General features: G+C 34.5%; 1 protein-coding gene across 1 annotated transcript in view; it reads right to left on the bottom strand.

The window, feature by feature from the left end:
- Positions 1 to 20921, bottom strand: part of hmcn1 (hemicentin 1) — a 281768-nt gene that overhangs the window by 137081 nt on the left and 123766 nt on the right. The window contains exons 15-21 of the mRNA XM_028811373.2: positions 17321 to 17479; positions 15794 to 15988; positions 15338 to 15433; positions 14054 to 14181; positions 11905 to 12049; positions 8732 to 8844; positions 2634 to 2793 (exon numbers count right to left, since the gene is read on the bottom strand). Of these exons, the coding sequence (XP_028667206.2) occupies positions 2634 to 2793; positions 8732 to 8844; positions 11905 to 12049; positions 14054 to 14181; positions 15338 to 15433; positions 15794 to 15988; positions 17321 to 17479 (996 nt within the window). The remainder of the gene's footprint in view (positions 1 to 2633; positions 2794 to 8731; positions 8845 to 11904; positions 12050 to 14053; positions 14182 to 15337; positions 15434 to 15793; positions 15989 to 17320; positions 17480 to 20921) is intronic.

Raw genomic sequence — 20921 nt, 5'->3', positions numbered from 1 at the left:
ACTTAAAATTGGTAAGAATATACATTATAAGCAAGGAAAAAGACACTGTTACTCATATTCAACTAGAAGAAATATATGCACTACAATAAACAAGTTATTTTCAAAGTTATTTTAATAATACTGAAAACAAGAATGGAAAAAATGCAGAAAAAAAAACTTAAGCATATATGAAGGGCACTATAGACTATATCTTCAGATAGTAAATGAACCTAAAATATTTTGATAAATATTTCATATCATAAGAAAATAAAATAAATAAAACAGATTCTTGGTATTTGACTCATATATAAAATTGATATTCTAAAATCAAATAAAGTTCTATCTACCTAACTGTTGCAAAACAGTAAATGTTTATACTTGAGTGTTTTTATTGGAGTAGCACAAAGGCTACCCCTAATGTCTTTACAACACTTTTTACTATGACAAGATTCATATAAGGACTGATTGGCAACTGCCATATAAAATATGTTTATGCTAGTATATAAAAGAAGAAACTCACATACCATAGGCACTATATCAGTGTGTATCAGAATGGCTGTATGTATAAATACAATAACTAGAAAAAACTTCATAAACCTATAAAATATCTTATAATAACTTACTTGGGATAAAGTAAATATCATTAAATAGATACTATATCATAACAAAATAACACTTCTTCCCCAAATGTATAATCCAACATTCACTGTCTTTGCTGGAAAAAGTATGTGAACCTCTAGGATAATCAGTTCTACTTTTAAATAAAAGATGCTGATGACAATCATGAATTGTGATGATGAATCTACAATAGACTAGGGCTACTTTGCAGGTTCAGAAGCAGAATAGCTGGCATGTTTTGAGAGATTAATCTAAATTGCAGCATTTGAAAGACAGCTAATAAAATGTCTGTCATGTCAATTCTAAACACACTAGCCATGTGCGCCCAACTACGTTGCGCGTGTTAAAGTTGTCTGTGAAGGGCTCCCTGTTTAAACGCAGCTGCCAGTCGTGAACTGGGCCCTTCGTCGCACAGCATTATGATTTTTTATAAGGGAAACAAAATTAGAAAACAAAACCCTTGGACATTGATTCAATAGGAACGGCCTACTCGGAATCACTGTACGAATAGTAATTATGTGGTGGTGGAGGAGCATTTCTGCTTCTCTCCGTTCATAGTCCGTCTCGTTTTCATGACGCTGTCGTTTCCTGTCACGATCTCTTCTCAACCTTTCTCCAATCTCGCAGGTTGCTTTGTGGCAATCCAAAGAGTAAGGAAGAACCAATGCTTCTTTCTTGAACTCCAAACGCCGACTGATGGAAAAATCACAGAAGTGTGCCCGACTTATATACTCTGACTGCCAACTCCAAGAAGTGGGTGAATATTCGATTTGGACGAAGTGCTGCCAATGACGGTCGATAGAAACACAAAAAACCACAGTCTCGACAACGAAGCAGGTGTCGACGCCAGATCTAAACACAAAGCACGGTGTCGACGCCAGATCTAAACACAAAGGGTGGTATCGACAATATTTGTAAACAAAAGTAACAACCAAGGTGTTGTGTATTCAGCCAGTACAAACAGCACGTAGTCTCCTTTAGTTCAATCCTCTTTAATCACCACACTCCAACCTCATCCAACGATCCTCCCCCTCACTTCCTCTCCTCTTCCATCACTACTGCCCTCTACTGAACACAGCAGGAACACCACACAAGGCAGTGAATTCGCGGACAAACAAAGATCAAGATCCAAATGAAGATTATATATAAAGATAAGCATATCTACTCAAGATTAGCTGTGCCATGACTCAGTAAACCAAACAAATATTGTTTATTTGAGCACTTCACATTCTCCTTTGCCTGTCATTAACTAGTTTAATAAAACTCATAATCTGTTAATTCAGTCTCCTTGCCTTTATCAAGTAATCTGTGCTCCCATATTACTTACAACACAGATCAACAGCTAAAAGTAACATGTTTTTTATAATTTGTTTTTCCCTTTGTTTTGCATTTTCAAAGCTTTGAAAGCATCTTAAATAAAACAATTATCATTAAGAGTTTGCATGCTCATTTTACAATAGGATTAATAAGTTTTATATTTTTCTTTAAATTCCAGGATCTCTTAGAGTTGGAACGCATTTCAGCAGTGCAGAGTCATCCAGTTTTCAAACTAACAGACACATCTTTGGGCAGACACTAGTGGACCCCGAGACAAAGTGAGAGCACCTTAAACCCATGTATGTGAAATTGAGAGGCAGCAGTGATAGCCACTAGGTGCCATTCACAACATTCAAAACAACATTAAATATTTCTTATTTTAAATATAAATCCTTAACTTCCAGAGTTTACATTTAATTACGCATTTACTAAATGTGAAAACAAAGTTTATAAATATGGTTTCAATCCATTTTATGAAAACATGAAAAAGTACATTTGTGGATTTGTTGTTTAATAAGATTCTCTTTGCTTATCTTCAGGATTTATGCTTGAAGAATATCGTCCTTCACATTATATACAAAAATAGAAATAGACATACAGTAATTCTAAAGGGTTCAAAAACTTTTTCTTGGAACTGTAATCACTCAGTATGCTAAATAATTGCTTTCTTCTACTCTAATGAAGATATTTTTGTCTGAGACTGAAAAATCATGCAGTACCATAAACTGTTAGCTGTACTTTCTTCGACGTATATCCAGCAGCATTTGTAGCCGTACACACAAATTCGCCTGTTTCATCTCCAGTGGGTGAAACAATAAAGAGGCTGCCATCTGGGTTTAATGAGAAGGCTCTGCCACTAAGGTCAATCAGCTCACCCTTCTATTAGAAAAGAAAACATATATATGACATAGGCAAGATAATAATAATCCTAGAACAAGTAAAATCACAAAATAACTTAAAAGTGACTTTATTTATTTACATCATTCAGTATTTCATAAAGGCTTATTAGAGTATTCACAGTTTTTGAAGCTGCTAGAGAAACTGTTTAGGATCTAAAACAAGCAGTATAAAGTAAAGAGCTTCTTCAAAAGGGAAACATCAATTTAAATTTCATAATAAGCTAAAAACAGAGGAAGCAATTCTGGATTTTGAAATATAAAGCTTCAAGGATAGCACTGGTCAGCAATTGCTTTGAAAATGTCTGTTAATGGAAAAATAAGTAATGATGTAAAGAATAATGCATTATTACTTATTTTTCAAAAAATATTTTAAACATATTAATAATATAATAGTGGAACAATATTACTGTACTTTAAATCACAAAAAGCAAACAGTTTAAACTAAGTTCAACTACAGATATCTGCAGTATGTCGACCTTATGCTTAAACATCCTACAGTCTTTGATAACAACAACAATACTTCGCAGAGTTAGAAAAGGCATAATAACGGCACAAACACCCACCACTATCTGACATTTCATCCCTCAGTGGAGATATTCTGTCTTTGCCGAGAGATCCCAAAGAGTGTCACCCCCATTGAATCGTGTATACTTCCATTTGGACACACTTACTAACAACAATTATGCATCACATCATCCCACTCACTTTCTAAACTAATTTTAAAATTATGAGGTCACAGGGGATTAAGTCTACCTTAGCATCATCGGAAGCAGGCAAGAATTATCTCTGAACAAAACACCACTACACTACAGGTTACATTTATATACACAATCAGACCACTCAAACCAAGCCAATTTAGAGACACTAATCAACCCAATCCATATCTTTGACAAGCAGGAAGAAACTGGATTACTGGAGAAAACCCAGACTACACACAACCTTGTCAAAGATTGTGGCATCAACCTCTGCCATGAAATAAACCCAGGACTTGTGAGGCAGTGGGGCTTATCACAGTTATTATAAGAAAATACTCCCTTTACCTCAAATATGGTCTGAAGCTCACTCTTGTTCCAAATTTGTCTGCTCTTCCATTCTTTCATTAAGAGAATTTCTCTTCCTTTCCTTACTTAAAGCTACAGTAAATAAACAACTGCTATGTTATGACCTTTTGAGAGCATTGTGACAGTGAAGTGAAGGATACTCACGAAGTACTGATGTTGAGATTCTGTATGTTATTTTGTGAATTGTGGCTGTTAATTAACTAATCTCAGAGAAATTTAAAACAGCATTTCCTGCTGTATCTTGTACCCGTTACACTATCAGAACGCATACTTGCTGCTAAACAAATTCTCAGACCCTCAGCCGTACATTTGGGAATATACTATACAGTAGGCTTGAGTCAGCCTGAGCTTATGTTGGTATGTTTAAAAACATGACAGGAAGGTTCTCCAGTGTCTGAACTATCGGAAATGTGATGTTGTTATAGGAATGCGGCAACATTAAGTATAATAACAGGGGAAAACAAAATTACAACATATATTCCCATCTCAACGTAAGGACTAATTTTCTTGCCATATACTAAAAATGGAATTATTATCATGTTAAAACTAGAATTTTTACTCTTAAAATTTATCATGTAAAAATAAAGTAAAAAGGAACAGAAACCACAACAGCAATACCTACAAATGAGCAACAGACAGAACATCATTAGTATAGGACATATACAGAATATACAACATACAGTAGGGTTGTTCCATGTCAAATCAACTAATGGCCCACTCATTTAGGACTCAAAATATTCTGCGAAAATTATCAGGAGTAACCATGTTAGTGAAGAGACACCCTGCAAATTGTTTTTATGTAAGATCAATACTTTCCAAGATATAGCCAGTTTACTGTGGGGGGTGTCAATTTTGTTTGGCCTCATTTTGTCATCAAATTTCACAAGTCCATAGCTCAAGAACTGAACCACTGAGCAGGCTCAGACTTTGCACACTAGTATAGTATGGGATGATATTAAAACATTTGGTCCAGATGACTCTGCATGGTCAAAGCAGCCCCTTGAAATTGACCTAAATTTAATTTGAGCTTTTGGCTTAGCTATGTTTTGGCCTCAGGAACACATATTTGTAACCAACACAAACTTTTGATTTTTGTCTTTATTTAGATAACTATTTAGACTTTCTGAAAAAGCAATAAACAGAAAAGTAACTGTAACATGGTTTGAACGGCAGACGTCTCAAATCTAAAAAATCATTTTGGATTTTATTTTCAGAGCACCCTAACGGCACGTGGGAATGTGCAGATAATTTAAAAAATATTTTTCATTTATTCTACACTGTCCCTTCTTTTCTTATTCAAATCTTTCATGTTTTTCCTTCCTGAACATAGTTAGAATGCTCCATGTGTCAATAATGGTAATCATTGAGTTTTCAATCAGTAAATTATCAAAAACATCAACATTTTTTTCATATTAAATGATGATGTCCTATCTCACATTGCTGAACAGAGAATGCAATTCTCCATGGCCAAAAGAGTACTTGGTAATCGAGAATTCCACTGTTACATTCCTAAAGAAGATAGCAAACTCAAAGTCAGAGGGGTGTCTGGTAAAAACAGTCAACTGACTGTCTGAATATTCACCACTGAAGCAGCAGCTGAGATCCTGCCTTCTACACGATCACACTTCTGATGGATCAGATGTGTCCCTCACATTAGACCAGGCTGGAAGCTATGTTGGATGTGTGTATGATGAAAAATGTTGGATTGGTGTGATTCATCACAAAAGTGAAGCAGAATAAGACATCCTGATATTTCATGCATCCAAACTATCCTGCACAGTCTTTCTATTGGCCACCTAGAGACAATATTTGTTGGCTACCATTACAGTGTGTCATTGCACTGCTAAGTGTACTTACAACCGTCAGTGGGAGACAGTACCATCTTGATCTCAAAAACAAAGAACCCCTACACTCTGGGTCACATTCCTGCTGCTGCAATACCAAGATGTTAACATTTCATTATAGCTAGTGTTGTATTTAATGATAAATCAAGCAGCTGTTGTTCATGAGTTGCGCCTAATGTGCTTTTGGTGATTTATTTTTTTCTATTAATTCTATACCAGAGTTAGTGTGAAGAACTTGATGCTTATTATTACTAACAAATAGTGAACTTAACCCACGTATAGCCAAGTCAGTCATTGTCCAACCCACTATATCCTAACACAGGGTTACGGGGGTCTGCTGGAGCCAATCCCAGCCACCACAGGTTGCCAGCCCACCGAAGGACACACACACGCACACACACCAAGCACACACTAGGGACAATTTAGGATCGCCAATGCACCTAACCTGCATGTCTTTGGACTGTGGGAGGAAACCAGAGCACCCAGAAGAAACCCACGCAGACACGGGGAGAACATGCAAACTCCACGCAGAGAGGACCCGGGAAGCGAACCCAAATCTCCTCACCACTGTGCCACCGTGCCACCCCCCATGTATAGAATGCAAAATAAATATGAAAGATTCACATAAGAAAAGTACGACTTGTTTTTGAAAAAGAAGGGACCATGTAGGATACAGGAAAAAGTTTAAAAATATCTGTACATTCCCACAGTGCATTAAGCTAGTTTGAAAATTATGCCCAAAATGATTTTTTCACATTTGAGAGGTCTGCTGGTCAAACCCTGATGCAGTTGCTTGTTTGTTTATTACCTTTTGTGTAGGTATCTAAACATGGAAAAAAATTTCAGCAGGCTGTATCGGTTAGATATATGGTCTCTGAATGCCCAAACACGGCAATGTCAAATATGCAAAATATTTTTTTCCATTGTTGAAGGTCTGTTCTTACCAAGTAGTGTCATCTAGACCAAAAATTATGATTTACATACTATACCTATAAAGGTACCAGTATGCCAAATTTGAGCCTGCTAGGTGGTTTACTTCTTGAGATATGGTCTTGTGCATACCCCTCTCCCCTCAGAAAATTGGCTGTATCTTGGAATGTATTGATCTTACATTAAAATAATTTTACAGGATGTTTCCTGGATAATATGGGTACAACTGGTATTTTGCTCAGAATTTTTTGAGACCAAAGTGCATGGGATTTCTGGAAAATCAGTTGATTTGACATGGAATGATCCAGTACAGTAAAGTATTTAAGAAATACATGTAGTTGATTTGCCAAAGCTCTCAAGTGTCATTAGTGTAGTTGTTTGAAAAGAATATGAACTGCCTGACAGTAATAAATGCCACTCAGTTAAACTGTCCAAGACCAGGTGCTGCAGTTCTCTGCCAGATTGATACGAAGAGATAATGACTACAGTGGCTAGAATACTTGATAACACTGAGACTCTCGGAATAACAACATAAGGTGGACATGCACTCAATAAATGGCTGATCTGCTCCAGAGAGTTAAGACATTATGGAGCCACCGAATTGCCTTTTGATTATGATGTGTTAACCAACAATAGTTTGAGAGTTGCCTGTGACACATTATCATTCGGCAGCACCATATGAAAGTACTGCAGGTCATGTCATGAATGACAGTTCTAATACTAAGGAAATAGTTATAAAGTCTACCTTCTAACTGCCGGCACTGTAGACTTTATGAGAGCTGTGAAGCATGTTTAGAAAATCAGACAGATGAAAACTGATTTTAATAGTTATGCTAGGTGGTGTTTTAAAGGACCTGAATCAAAAAGGCCCAGACAAAGCAAGAGAAAGAGCCAAGTGTAGAAGAATATGATCTTGGATAGACTTCAGCAATTGTACAATATGCAAAGTAAACAAAAATCATGTTCTCTACTTTCTGGAAAGGTAAAGATGCTTCTCATACCTTTGATTTTTTATGTTTTTCATCATGATAATTTTTTTCTTTGTTTAGATATAAAAATAGGCATGGACTCATATTTCAGTATAATTTATTCCAAGTCAGTGAGACACTTAGAGGTAACATAGTCACAAATATATTAAGAAAACTGCAGATGGAAGACTAAAGGATGACAGCATATCACAGCAAAGAAGTCCTGCAACTGTAAATCATGATTTCTCAGCATTCCTGCAACTAAATGTAACATGAAGGGCATTTTATAGCTAATTTCACTGTCTTTAACAAATTCCGGCCTCATTTGTCAAACAAACTGAACAAAACTGAACAAAACTGAACAAGAGTCAAATTCCCACAACACATTTTACAATACTTCCCAAGAAAGCCTCATAACAGAGCTATTATGAAATACAGCAAATTTTCTTACTGCTCTATTAAGGACATTATTTCGACCTTTCCAAATAGGGTATTTTTAAATAGTGACAAACTAATTGTACACCAATAATGAAATTCTTGTACATAATGAGGTGAAAATCAGGATTAAACTACAGTGCCATAGGATTTTCATAGTATTCTTTAGGTACAGCAAAGAATAACAGAACAAATTTGTCTTTGTTGACTTGTACTTTTATAAAGACTCAACAAGAGAATCACATTACTTTTATCAGTGGGTATCAAAGTCCACATTCTGAAATTAGCAGTCAGTAACAATTGTCCATTGAAAGACCATTGAAAACTGTTAGTAATACACCTAAAACATGACATCTAAAATAAATAGTGACATTAGGGATATGCATATTTCACCTCATCATTCTCAAATACCTCATCATTCACCTCATCATTGTCAAGTTTTCAAAAAACCTAACTTAAAAAAATAAAATGATTCACCTGTTTTTTAAAGATCTTTGTTTTATAGAAAAAATAAAGTTAATGTTACATTCTAAAGTACAGCTGTCAAATGCAGACTATTTAACACATATGAAACCAATATTTTCATCTTTTATTTGAAAGCCATAGTATATTTTTTCAAAATGCCTAAATATAATGTTATATAATGAAACAGTTAAATTACATTTTCAGCATTTTTATACCTTTGACCATGTAATATCAGGTTTGGGTACTCCATTTGCTCGACAAGGCAGTGTTATTGGGATTCCTTCAATGGTACTGAAAACCTGAGGACCATGCTGGATAGTTGGAAGAACTGATAACAGAAAAATGGTTAAGTGTAACATTTGCAGGAGATCTTATCTGTACTTTAATAGTACATACTCAAGAATACAGAAAACTTTGCTGTTTAAACTCAAACTGTATATTATTATACCTACCCTTTTTTCATTTTTTGTTTGTCCTTGCAAAAACATATTTAAAAAATTACAAGGTGTCAGATATGTATAAATAGATCATAACCTGTACGTCTGCGTCTTTTTTTAGACCTTAAATAATATTAGGAACTGTCAGATGAAGATACAATTCAAAAGCTTTTGATAGAATACTGAAGGATTATATTGTTATAAATTAATTTTTAGATATTAAAGTGAATCCTTCTAAACTATGAAAGACAAAACAGGCCTAAGTTTCTGTAAACAAAAGTAAGCATGTAATGATAAATATAACCTATAACAACTATATTTCTTAATGGTAACAATGATCTTTTAAAACCTTTCAGTTTTTAATAAAGACTTGACCATTGAGCTGAAAATATTTTATGCTGAAACTACTGTAAATCGTACAGGTCACAGACATTACAGTGTGTTTTGGCTATAATTCTTAAAGAGAGCTTATAATAATAATAAAGCAAGTTCAGACCAAGTTCAACTGTATGTACCTTGAATTTATGACAGTAATGAGAGTTAAATAGTTTGAAACACATGGATTCTTAAAGGTGGAACTGAGACTATGGGTTATTATGGTTGAATATTCTTATTTCAAAGACTACCATAAAAATGCCTAAGAAGCTGCACTTTTGGAGTTAAATTTCCTTTTTCTAAATAAGAAAGCATTGTTTGTTTATTTGTTCTGAAGTTTTCACTGAAAAATATGCTGTCAATGTAAATAAAATACTATACATGCATACCCAAAAGCAAATGAGAAAAGGTTAATTTATATGTATAATATACTGTGTGTTTTTGTGACTGAAGGTTGTTTAAGAATAGCGTAAATACATTAAAGCAAATTACTATATTATACAATAAAGAAACAGACGTCTCCTTTAGTAAATTGTCTCTCAATGACTACCTCTAACTCATCATTCATTATCTCTAAGCAACACCATAAACCACATCTTACCTTTACAAGGCAAATCTTTTTTTTCTAGAATATGTTAGATTGCTCTGACATTTGCATGAACAAGTTTATGTAGTCTTGAAAAGAGCTGAGACAGCACTTGGTTATGTTCCTAAAGGAATTCTACAGTTTTCACTCCCACCATATTTAATCTACTGTCTCTGTTTAACTAATATTTGCAACTTGGTCTGCAGAACCCATTACCACTGGAAACTTGGAAGAAGATTATGAGATTCCCTAAGAGATAAACTACAATTACATTTGTTTTGTAGCTATTCCTAAGGAAATTAGACATGAACTAAAGAATGTCTACAATAGACTTCACTGAAACTGAAAGTCAGCTGCTTTAAATACAGTATAGACTAAATCAGACAAGGTCTCCTGTTCTAACAATATATATTATATATCCACTTAATACAGCCTATTTTTCGTAATAATATCATAACAATTAAGCATGTAAAATCATTAGCATACTTTTACAGAAAAGTATTTTTATTCCAGCACTGAAATTAACATACTGTATTGTGATTTGTGAAAGTAGGTTAATATTGTGTGATATGTTATTTTAGTTTTTATCCTGATTTCAGAGTACAAAAAAAAAAACATGCTCAAAACATGCATGTACAGTTGTTTTGATCAGAACAATTTTCTTGTTAATCCTTAGAATTAGAAGAATGACCTAGTTGTTCCACTTCAGCTCCTTAAAGTTAGGCATATTATTGTTTGCTTAAAAATTGCAGATTTGGGCTTACTTAAACATGAAGTCAACAAAAACTCTTATATCAACACATTCAATTGAAAATAAAAAAATTAACTCAATGTTGTGTTATTTTACCTTATGTTTCAACTATATATTCCTTTTAATTTGAAATGATCACCACAATAAGAAATAAAATTAGATCCAAAAGATTTGAATGGATAAATAATGTAATTAAAATTAACATAAATGATTTCTTCTATTCACATATTTTTGCTTATCAAATTCTAGAATTAAATATCCACATTTATTATTTATTCATCTGAACTATGCTACTAGATAAATGCCTCCAGCTAAACGCAATAAGGTGGTACAATAATTTTTTTGTGGAATAAATATATTGAGGGCGGCACGGTGGCGCAGTGGGTAGCGCTGCTGCCTCGCAGTTGGGAGACCTGAGGACCCGGGTTCGCTTCCCGGGCCCTCCCTGTGTGGAGTTTGCATGTTCTCCCCGTGTCTGTGTGGGTTTCCTCCGGGTGCTCCGGTTTCCTCCTACATGCTGGTTAGGTGGATTGGCGATTCTAAATTGGCCTAGTGTATGCTTGGTGTGTGGGTGTGTTTGTGTGTGTCCTGCGGTGGGTTGGCACCCTGCCTGGGATTGGTTCCTGCCTTGTGCCCTGTGTTGGCTGGGATTGGCTCCAGCAGACCCCCGTGACCTTGTGTTCGGATTCAGCGGGTTGGAAAATGGATGGATGGATGGATAAATATATTGAGAGGCAGAATTTTATGTGATTTCTCTTTTAGGTTGTGGAGCTTTGACAAACCCCTTAGTATTACAATACAGTTTACAATACAGTTTATTTTTGTATAGCCCAAAATCACACAGGAAGTGCCGCAATGGGCTTTAACAGGCCCTGCCTCTTGACAGCCCCTCAGCCTTGACTCTCTAAGAAGAGAGTCTCATATTAGCATGTATAGGAGAAGCACAGATAATTCACAAAGGTTAATTTCTTACAAAACATATATCAATTTTAAATGAAACTTTTTTGGCAGTTTGAGATGAAAGGGCAAGACTTACTATATGGTTTGAGGCATGATATGACAGATGTGAAGAAGTGTAGACCAATATAGGTGGGACTGAAGAAAGCACCAATAGTGGGGAAAAAAACTTAGAGTGTACCATATGTGGCACCTGCTTTATTATTATCATTTCTCTCACTCCCCATAACAAGTAATCTTGATGCTAAATTTTAGCTAATTTAAAATAGGTAAAGCACTTACCAAAAATGTTGACAGTGGTTGTTCGATTGCTTCTTCCAGCAACATTACGAGCCAAACATGTGTATTTCCCCCCATCTTGCAACTGAACACGTTCTATGTGGAGACTACCATCCCGGCGAATTGTTAGATATGGGTTGGTATTCAACTGCAGAAACACAATATGTACTTATAAGCATTTGAACATGCTCTGTTAAAATAAAACAGTCAAAAATAAAAGCCAGACACCCAATCTAAGCTAAAATGAAATAGTCTGCGTTATCTTGGATCACACACAGACTTAGAAGCACAACACAGTCACTGAAAAATGCAAATCCTTACTATATTTACATACTTATGACTGTTTTTCCTTTTTTTTGTTTTAATGGTATAAAACTGGCGATTTTAAGAGTCTTTTCACTGTTAATGGCACTGCCTCCAACAGTAATGTGGAAATGACTTTTCACATGTTCCACTGTTCACATTCTTATTGTCTGCTGTGCTGGCCAACAATACCCAAAACAGAAAGCTACATCTTAAACACAACAATTAAGATTTATTTGTTTATATTATTTATTCTAAAGTATATCAGTGCCTGGCCTTGCTAAGTCATATGTTTTGGGACAGTACAAAAGGTAGTTATTTACTTATCAGATACTATCAGACTTACCGTTACTCCTAATACACTAACAGCCTTGTTCAGAAGTAAGATGTAATGGGATTAGATTATGTAGCAATAAACTTAATGCATTTTAATATACAACATTGTTAGCTTGCCAACTGATTTTGCTTAATTAGAAGAATCCTAAATAATCCTCTATAACTCAGTAGGAAAGCAATAAACTAAAATGAGAAAAAAAAAATCTAGAATTTTCTATTAATACAACAATGTGGAGTTTTTTTCAGAATTTGCCAAGAATTTATTAACTGGGTAATTATAGGTGGGGTGTTAATTATGATTTCATGTATAATTCTCTTTTAAAGTGTTGTGTTGGCTATATTTGGTTATATTTTTAATGGGACTGTATCTTATACTGTATACTATAATGTTCTTTTTTGACACTGCATGTCTGATTGCTTGGTTAAAACTCTCTTATTGTAAGACATACATTTTGATGGTGATTTTTAACAATTAGCATTGCTTGCATGGGTGTCCTCTCTGCTTGTTATTAATTATAAATAATTGATTAATTAAAGAAAGCAAACTACACAAAAAAGTTAAAGTAAAAATAAAATTACAAAATAGAGTTAAGTGTTTAAAGATATAGCAAAAGTAAAAATATATTTTTTTTATAAAAGTAAATCTCCTGCTATTGCAATTTTATTAATCCAAAATAAGAGAAGGAAAAAGGTAATCTAAATAAACAATGAGATCCATAAAGTTAAAAATGACTCAGTAATTGTGAAATTCGTTGCACCAATAACGTATAGCCAGAAGGGGTCCAGGACTGAACTTGAGAACAACTGCAGTAACATGCTTAATCCAGTTCTGGGTTGATATGGGGCTAATTCATTTGTGCCAACTAACCTAATATGGATGACTTTGGGATGCTGGAGGAAGAGTGAAATTTCAAGGAAAAAATACACATGCAGACAGGAGGGAAATATCTAAACTCCACGTTTACAATATTCAGGGTAACAAAACATTTTGGAACTGTGAGGTGCCCATTTTAGCCATTTTACAACCGTTGTAAAACTGAATTAATGGTAATGTGCTGGTATCTCTTCCTGACTGTTTACAATATTTACTTTTGGTGCATCTTCAAAACTGTTTTTAGGCATATCTGTTTATAAGAATTTAACTACCATGTGCAAAAACTATAGTCTCAGTGAGCCCTAACTAAGCATACCAATCTACTGAAATAAAGTTCTACAAATTAAACTTCAGATTTATTCAAAGTTCACAATTTAAAAGGAAAAACTCATTCAAAGAATTATTCATTGTGATTCACAGCTCAAGATAAATAATTGTATTCTAAACATTTATATAATATATGAAGAACAATTTTATTTTAATATCTTTACACATATATTTACATATTCTTTATACAAATACACTCTAGAACAAATTTTCTCTAAATGTTTGCATTAATATGCTCGTTTTGTTGCTCACAGTTGACTTTATTGGACAGAAACACAGTAGGTTTTATTTTGCCACAGATCATTTTCTTACCATTACATTGTTTTTCAGCCAGTGTCTCTCTGGAAGAGGATTTCCAGAAAGAAAAACACAAGGTAAAGTGATCTGCTGTCCTTCAATGACGTTCACAACTTCAGGGCTAATTCCAATTAATGGAGTCACTGTAAATAAATGCCACATGTATTTTTATCAGTACTTAGTACAGTCTAAAGAGTGTGAAAAAATAATTTTTACTATGAACACTGGTCATCACTACAATCTTAGAGCCTACAGACAAAACTCTTCCATTGATCTGACTGTAAAATTATGGAATCAATTGTTTTAAACATTTGTGTGCTGTAATTCATTTTGCATGACAGCATAAATAAACACTAATTAGTATTGATTTAACAGCAGGTAATCCATCCATCCATTATCCAATCCGCTATGTCCTAACTACAGGGTCACGGGGGTCTGCTGGAGCCAATCCCAGCCAACACAGGGCGCAAGGCAGGAAACAAACCCTGGGCAGGGCACCAGCCCACCGCAGGGCGCGCGCACACACACACACACACACACACACACCAAGCACATACTAGGGACAATTTAGAATCGCCAATACACCTAACCTGCACGTCTTTGGACTGTGGGAGGAAACCGGAGTGCCTGGAGGAAACCCACGCAGACACGGGAAGAACGTGCAAACTCCACGCAGGGAGGAACCGGGAAGCGAACCCGGGTCACCTAACTGCGAGGCAGCAGCGCTACCCACTGCGCCACCGTGCCGCCCACAGCAGGTAATTTCAGTTCTAAAAAAAATCTCACACCACCACTTTAAGCATTTGAACAAGGAAACAATCAACACCTAAAGTAACAGAATTTAGTATAATTTTAGAGGTATCAATATGTTGTTTAAATATAGCAAATGATTGTCATTTTGAGGTTTTTGGTCAGCACACATTGCTGCCGTACATTTTGCCATATTTCTTTGCTTTTTTTTATACAATGTCTAATTTTTGTGTTCATGTTTTAAATATTTTTTTCTGTAACACAACTTGAAGTGACAAATAAAACTAATTTTCAGATGTAAAATTGATATGATTTCCTTTAAAAAAGGGAGATATTTTTGTATTTTACAGTGACAGACAAAATCTGTTGAATTAAAAAAAAAGGTTAAGTTGCAGTTGAATACCGTTTTTAATACACGAAGATATCAATTAATTGGAATAACATGAATATACTGTAAAATTTGACTGTTTTTCTGTAAAAATATTTTTTTTACCATGTAATACATTGCAAACATTTTGACCAATCAATCACTTTAATAAATGGTACTACCAAGTCCAGTCACTGTTACTCTAGTCTGAGCCCAAATCTTCCCAAACTGGTTTTCAGCTTCACAAATGTAATTCCCTTCATCTTCAACTGAAAGATCTGTAACACAAACAAACCGTAATAAGAAAAACAGTAAATTCTGTTTGTGAATATAGCAAATCAAGCTCATAAGTGCATTCTGAACACATGTATCTTATAATAAACATCTTACAGTCTTTCAAAATACTCAGATAAAGTGTGTCATTCTAACCTGATGTTACACTCTTTTTTCAAACTTCCATATAATATGCCTAACACAATTAAAATAGCAACAGTGGTTATGGAAATATAGTATTTACAAAATTCAGGAGCTTGAATTTTAAATGAAATATTCTAAAACATTTAGAAAGTAAACCAGATAAAAAGTTAAAATAACTGCCACAACAGAATATAATCTGAAAGCACTGGAGATGTACATACTGTTAATAATAAGATTTCCTGTTTGTGTTTCAGTAATTGTACTTCTTGCATAAGGCTTGGAGATGACAGAATGACTGTCAGGGCGTCTCCACTTGATCCGAGGCTGAGGGTATCCCTGTACCATGCAAGGCAATGTGATATTTGTGCCAATATCAGCAGAAATATCAGCAGGCTCCTGGAAGAACACTGGAGCAGCTGAGAAAAAATAAAAACATTCAAATCTGTCAGTTGTTTTTAAGTTACATATTTAAAAATTATGCAGTCATACACTTGTAGATGTGTCAGTCTGACAGACCATTTTCTTCAATTACAATACAAATCAGGAATTTGTGCCAAAATTACAGATTCATTAATTTAAAATATCTACTTGAAGCTTATTAAACTTATCACCAATCTTGTTAAACACTAATGTCACTTTCTCATTGGGTTTTGTATGTTTTTCAGTGAAAACAAAATTTTCTAACAAAACAGCTTAATTTCAAACATCATTTACATGGTGTGCTTATATCCCAAACAACATATTTTACTTCACTACTCTTAATGTCATTTTGGAAATATGGCATGCATGCTGATTAAGCTTAGACACCCAGCAGGCAATGTTGTGTCAGAAGAAAACAATTCTATTAGAAACAGAAGAAAAGCCATATGAAGGGCAAAAAAGGGAAAACCAGAAAAACTATAGAAGGGATGTGCTGGGGTATTAACTTTTTAAATTGTTAATGGCTGAGGTAAATAGGATTGGCATGTGCTAGTATTCATCCCTCAAATTTGTGAGTAATAGAAAGCTTTTATTAGTGTATTGTGGCACACAGTATTTTGTTCTGAATTTAGCAGGCTTGTAATGTGCAACACAAAATTTTAATATACAAGTCATATGGGGCAATCAGGTCTGTTGCTGAGTAGATCTCACTCTGAATTAATATATTTACATAAGCAAGTAATTTGTCATGGGCAATTAAAAAAAAGTTGTCCATGTGTTTCCCTAAACAAGACATTGCTTTTGCACACTGTCCGTTATGATATTTTGTACATAAACTGGTGTCAAGGGGAGTTCTCTTGTCAAAATACTTGTGTGAGCATGGTTGTAACTTTGTCAGTTTGTGTCCAAAACCAAAATAAACAAAGGAATTATTTTTCTCTCTTTTGTGGTTGAGAAGGGTTTAACATTAGTCCTCGATCAGTTGAGACATTGATGTAGGGCCCTCAAAAGGTAAAGGAGCACTTTGTTTATGAATTTGAACAGGTGAGCTTTAGGTTTTGATTTCCATATGTTCCTGGTTTTAAATGTGGGCATACTGAAACTTAAAAAAAACGATTTACTTTGCATTTGCTGTTTTGTCATTGAAGAGATGGCTTTTAATCACTAAAGTACCTTCGTTAAATAGTAGTTCCATTTCTATTTTAATGCCAAAATATGAATCTTAGCTGAATGTACCATGCAATTAGGCCTATTTAGAGACTTTCCTTCTGCTTCTTCGGTTTGAAAAATCAAGTTCACCTACAGTAAATGCCATGTGAAATACTCACAGCCAACATCTAAGGTAAGTTTTCCAGTAGCCTTTCCAGCATCATTAATTGCCAAACAAATATAATCTCCTGCATCTATATCATGTGTTTCTGTAATTCTCAAAATCCCTTTTACACTATCAAAGCTAATAAAAGGTGAAGGCTGAAGTTCAAGATCTCCTGTTAAGGAAGCAAAAGAGAGAGATGATGTTTTAATAAATATTGTAGATAAGAATATAATTCTAAAGCTAAACATGTTTTTCTTTAAATTTATATAAAAGTACATTTCTGGAAAAAAGACAACAGCACATTTATTAAGAGTGCTATACAATAATTAACTTAACAGTAAATAAAGTGAACTAAGTATGAGTAATGTAATTTTTCTAATATAGGAGTGACTTTTCAACTATCAGTCCTTCCACTAAACTATTTTAATTAAACATTTTATCTTTAATAAAATACACTTTTACACTAAGTAAAACAGAATTTGAATATCCTACAAGCCAAATGAAGCCAACTTAAACCTCAACAAAATTCAAAAAAAATATTTTTGGCATAGAGTCTGAGTGACATAGATTCAGCCTACTTCATTGTGACATTAACATTACATTACTTACCCTCCACGTAGTACAACAAGCACATTTCAGACAGTCATATACAGTATATGGATGATATAAAAAAAACAGCATAGCTGCCTTTTTTTTTTTTTTTGCACAAGCAACCACTTGGATAGAATTTTGCTTTGAACTCTTGTTGTTATGTGTCTCTAAGGAACACTTTTTCTTTATTATGTTTTATTATATTTCATTATTACCTTTATGAATCTTGGGTGAGTTTCCCAAAAGCATTGTAACTCGATCTTAAGATCAATCGATCATTTAGTAAGGTTTGTAGAAAGTCATCATAATTAAAGTGGCACAATAAATCCTTCGTAATCCACATGCTCACGTACCTACAAGTTATTTGCCAAGTGCCTTTAAAAGTGGCTAACTCAACAGACAAGCCACATTATATTCACATCATGACAGTTTTATGAACATTTAAAATTATTACAATTTATACTTGAGATTAAATAATTTTAATGATGTAATGCATCAATGCCTCTGGATGACTATATATTAAATGGACACTGTTAATTATATTTTTTCCTGATGTTAATAGTTACACATGTACAAGTTGATAATATGTCTGTGTATTTTAGAAACTCTGGAGAATCTGTGTCATGAGGTTTCACCTAGCTTAATTTTGACAGACTTTTACTGTATTGAAATTGGTTATGAAGAGATACAGAAAGAAAGAAAGAAAGAAAGAAAGAAAGAAAGAAAGAAAGAAAGAAAGAAAGAAAGAAAGAAAGGGGAATGACAGGACAGTTAGGGTAGATATACTGTGGCTACAATAATAATTGCTGAGCACAATATCTATTGAATTAAGTGTTGGTGTCTCCTATAAATACAATGCTGCACATTATGTAAATCCATGGGTTGTTGCTGAAATCTAATCCCGCTTCCAGACTCTTTCAGTCCAGTTAAACCTACCATAACAGTTTAAAGGTTTTCTACATTGAACATCCAGGTGATTTGCAGTTACCAGTTAATTTTTACATGTATTGTGGCAAAGTGACCTGGGTGCATCTTTGTTTTCTTCATCTGGGGTTTGCCAGAAGGTAATAAATGGTGAGATTGATGGTGGACGACTATTGAGTGATAGTCAATATCCCCTTTGTGCATGGCTGTTGACATCCGTATGTGGTATAGCAGGTCTGTGGCTCATAAAAACGGCCATTTTAAATAAATAATTTGGTGTGCTGACGCTGGGGAGTAGAGCAGGTGCGAGTGATTGCCTGACAGCAGGGGGTGCTCTAAACATATCATTTTGCAACTGATTCTGTGCCATTTACTCTTAAACCTGAGCACCCTGACTGTTGTTCAATGCCAAGACTTTCTCGTTCAGCAAATGTATAAAAAACTGTCATAATTCTGATTTTGCTTTTACTACATTGCTTTGAAATCCCCACCCTACACAGCCTTATCAATATATCAGCCAAAATATCATGATCCACATCTTACGTGGCTGCTAGATTGATATATAATGACTGAAACAATGAGGTGTAATTAAAAATATTGCTGCATCTGTAAAGGAGTAAAAATACACAGATTGCACACACCCTGTCTTGATACTGTGTCAATACCGCTTTTGTGGGCGAGTCCCCAGATGCTGACTGACTTTTTATTGCCGCTGTATAAATGGCACCCTGCCACTGCCCTTTGGACACCTTGAAAATAACAAAACAAATCCACCTTCGACTTGTCTGACTCTTGCTTGCTGTTTTACTTCACTCACTGTTCTCACCCTGTCACTGTCTTACTAACTGACCCATATTTCTAATGGTCATTGACAGAACAGCAAGCCATAAAAGCAGTCATGAAAAGGAACCTAAATGCTTACAAGCCACACACGGTAGCACAGATCTTTAATATGATATTATTAACCTTTTTACTTTTTTTTTTACTTGTGACACATGTGTAAGTCTTTAAAGCATGAAGCACCCATGACAATGTTGTGAAGGTCCTGTTTGTAGCAGTTAGCCAGTGTTATGCTGAACAGATATACTGGAATATACTGTATCATTGCTGCTGCAAGGACAGCTGTGAGCCAAATAGACTGAGCGGTTTACAACTTGGTCACTTGGCCGTAAGTACTAGCCTGAAAACAAGATGGCAGTGCAGTTGCTTCTCTATTATAGGGTGATGACTTTTATATTTACATAACAGTTTCCCAAGTACCGTTAGGTTTGTTCTTGCTGTGGCCAGTGCTGTAGACATTACCATAATAATAAAGTATGAAAAAAACATGTACAAACATACATGTGATGCCTAGGATCAATAACCTAAGTTTGAATATATAAAAAATGACTTATTTTAATATGAATATTCAAACCTTATTTTTTGGCTAACATGACAGTCCTACTTCCAAAGTCAGTGTCACTGTGCTGTTATAGTTGTATGCGCAACATCGTATAACATTTCTATAAGATGGTATGGGTGTTGTCAAATTTCTTTATCTTAGTGCTGAGGGTTTATAACAGGCTAGTATGAAAGGTAGGCAGGCCATTATCACTACTATTTTTAAATGTTATTTTGCTTTTTTCATCAGTTATATTTAAAAGACTTTGTTTTAATTCCACTTTACTTGAAGAACTCCCTATACATTTAAGAAATAAACATACCAAGCACTGTCCAAAGGAATGAGGTATTTTTTAATACATAATGAAATTTATTTACTTCATTCAACGACTGTGTAAAAGAATTACAGATTATATAATTCAAATATCTGCAAAAACAATTTACAAATCACCACCAGGCTGCACAGGTGGTGTTTATGTGTTTTAAACAGTTAGGTTGTGATGTGCAGGCACTTACGCTCTTCCATTTTTGTTTTTCTTGCTTTTGAAAAGGCATCAAAAAGAATTACAACGTCTTCTTCAGAAAAATGGGATTCCTCCCACAACTTGTATCTCTCATTTCTTTTGCATTTGTGATAGAAACAATAGGTGTCCATTTTGTGCTATGTATCCTCTTCATCTTGTTTATTTATTAAATTATGATTCCACATTTATTTTATA

Source organism: Erpetoichthys calabaricus, chromosome 10 (genome assembly GCF_900747795.2).
Source record: "Erpetoichthys calabaricus chromosome 10, fErpCal1.3, whole genome shotgun sequence".
Classification (NCBI taxonomy): Eukaryota; Metazoa; Chordata; class Cladistia; order Polypteriformes; family Polypteridae; genus Erpetoichthys; species Erpetoichthys calabaricus.
The sequence above is the reverse complement of the archived record's forward strand: the minus strand, read 5'-3'. Positions and strand labels throughout refer to the sequence as shown.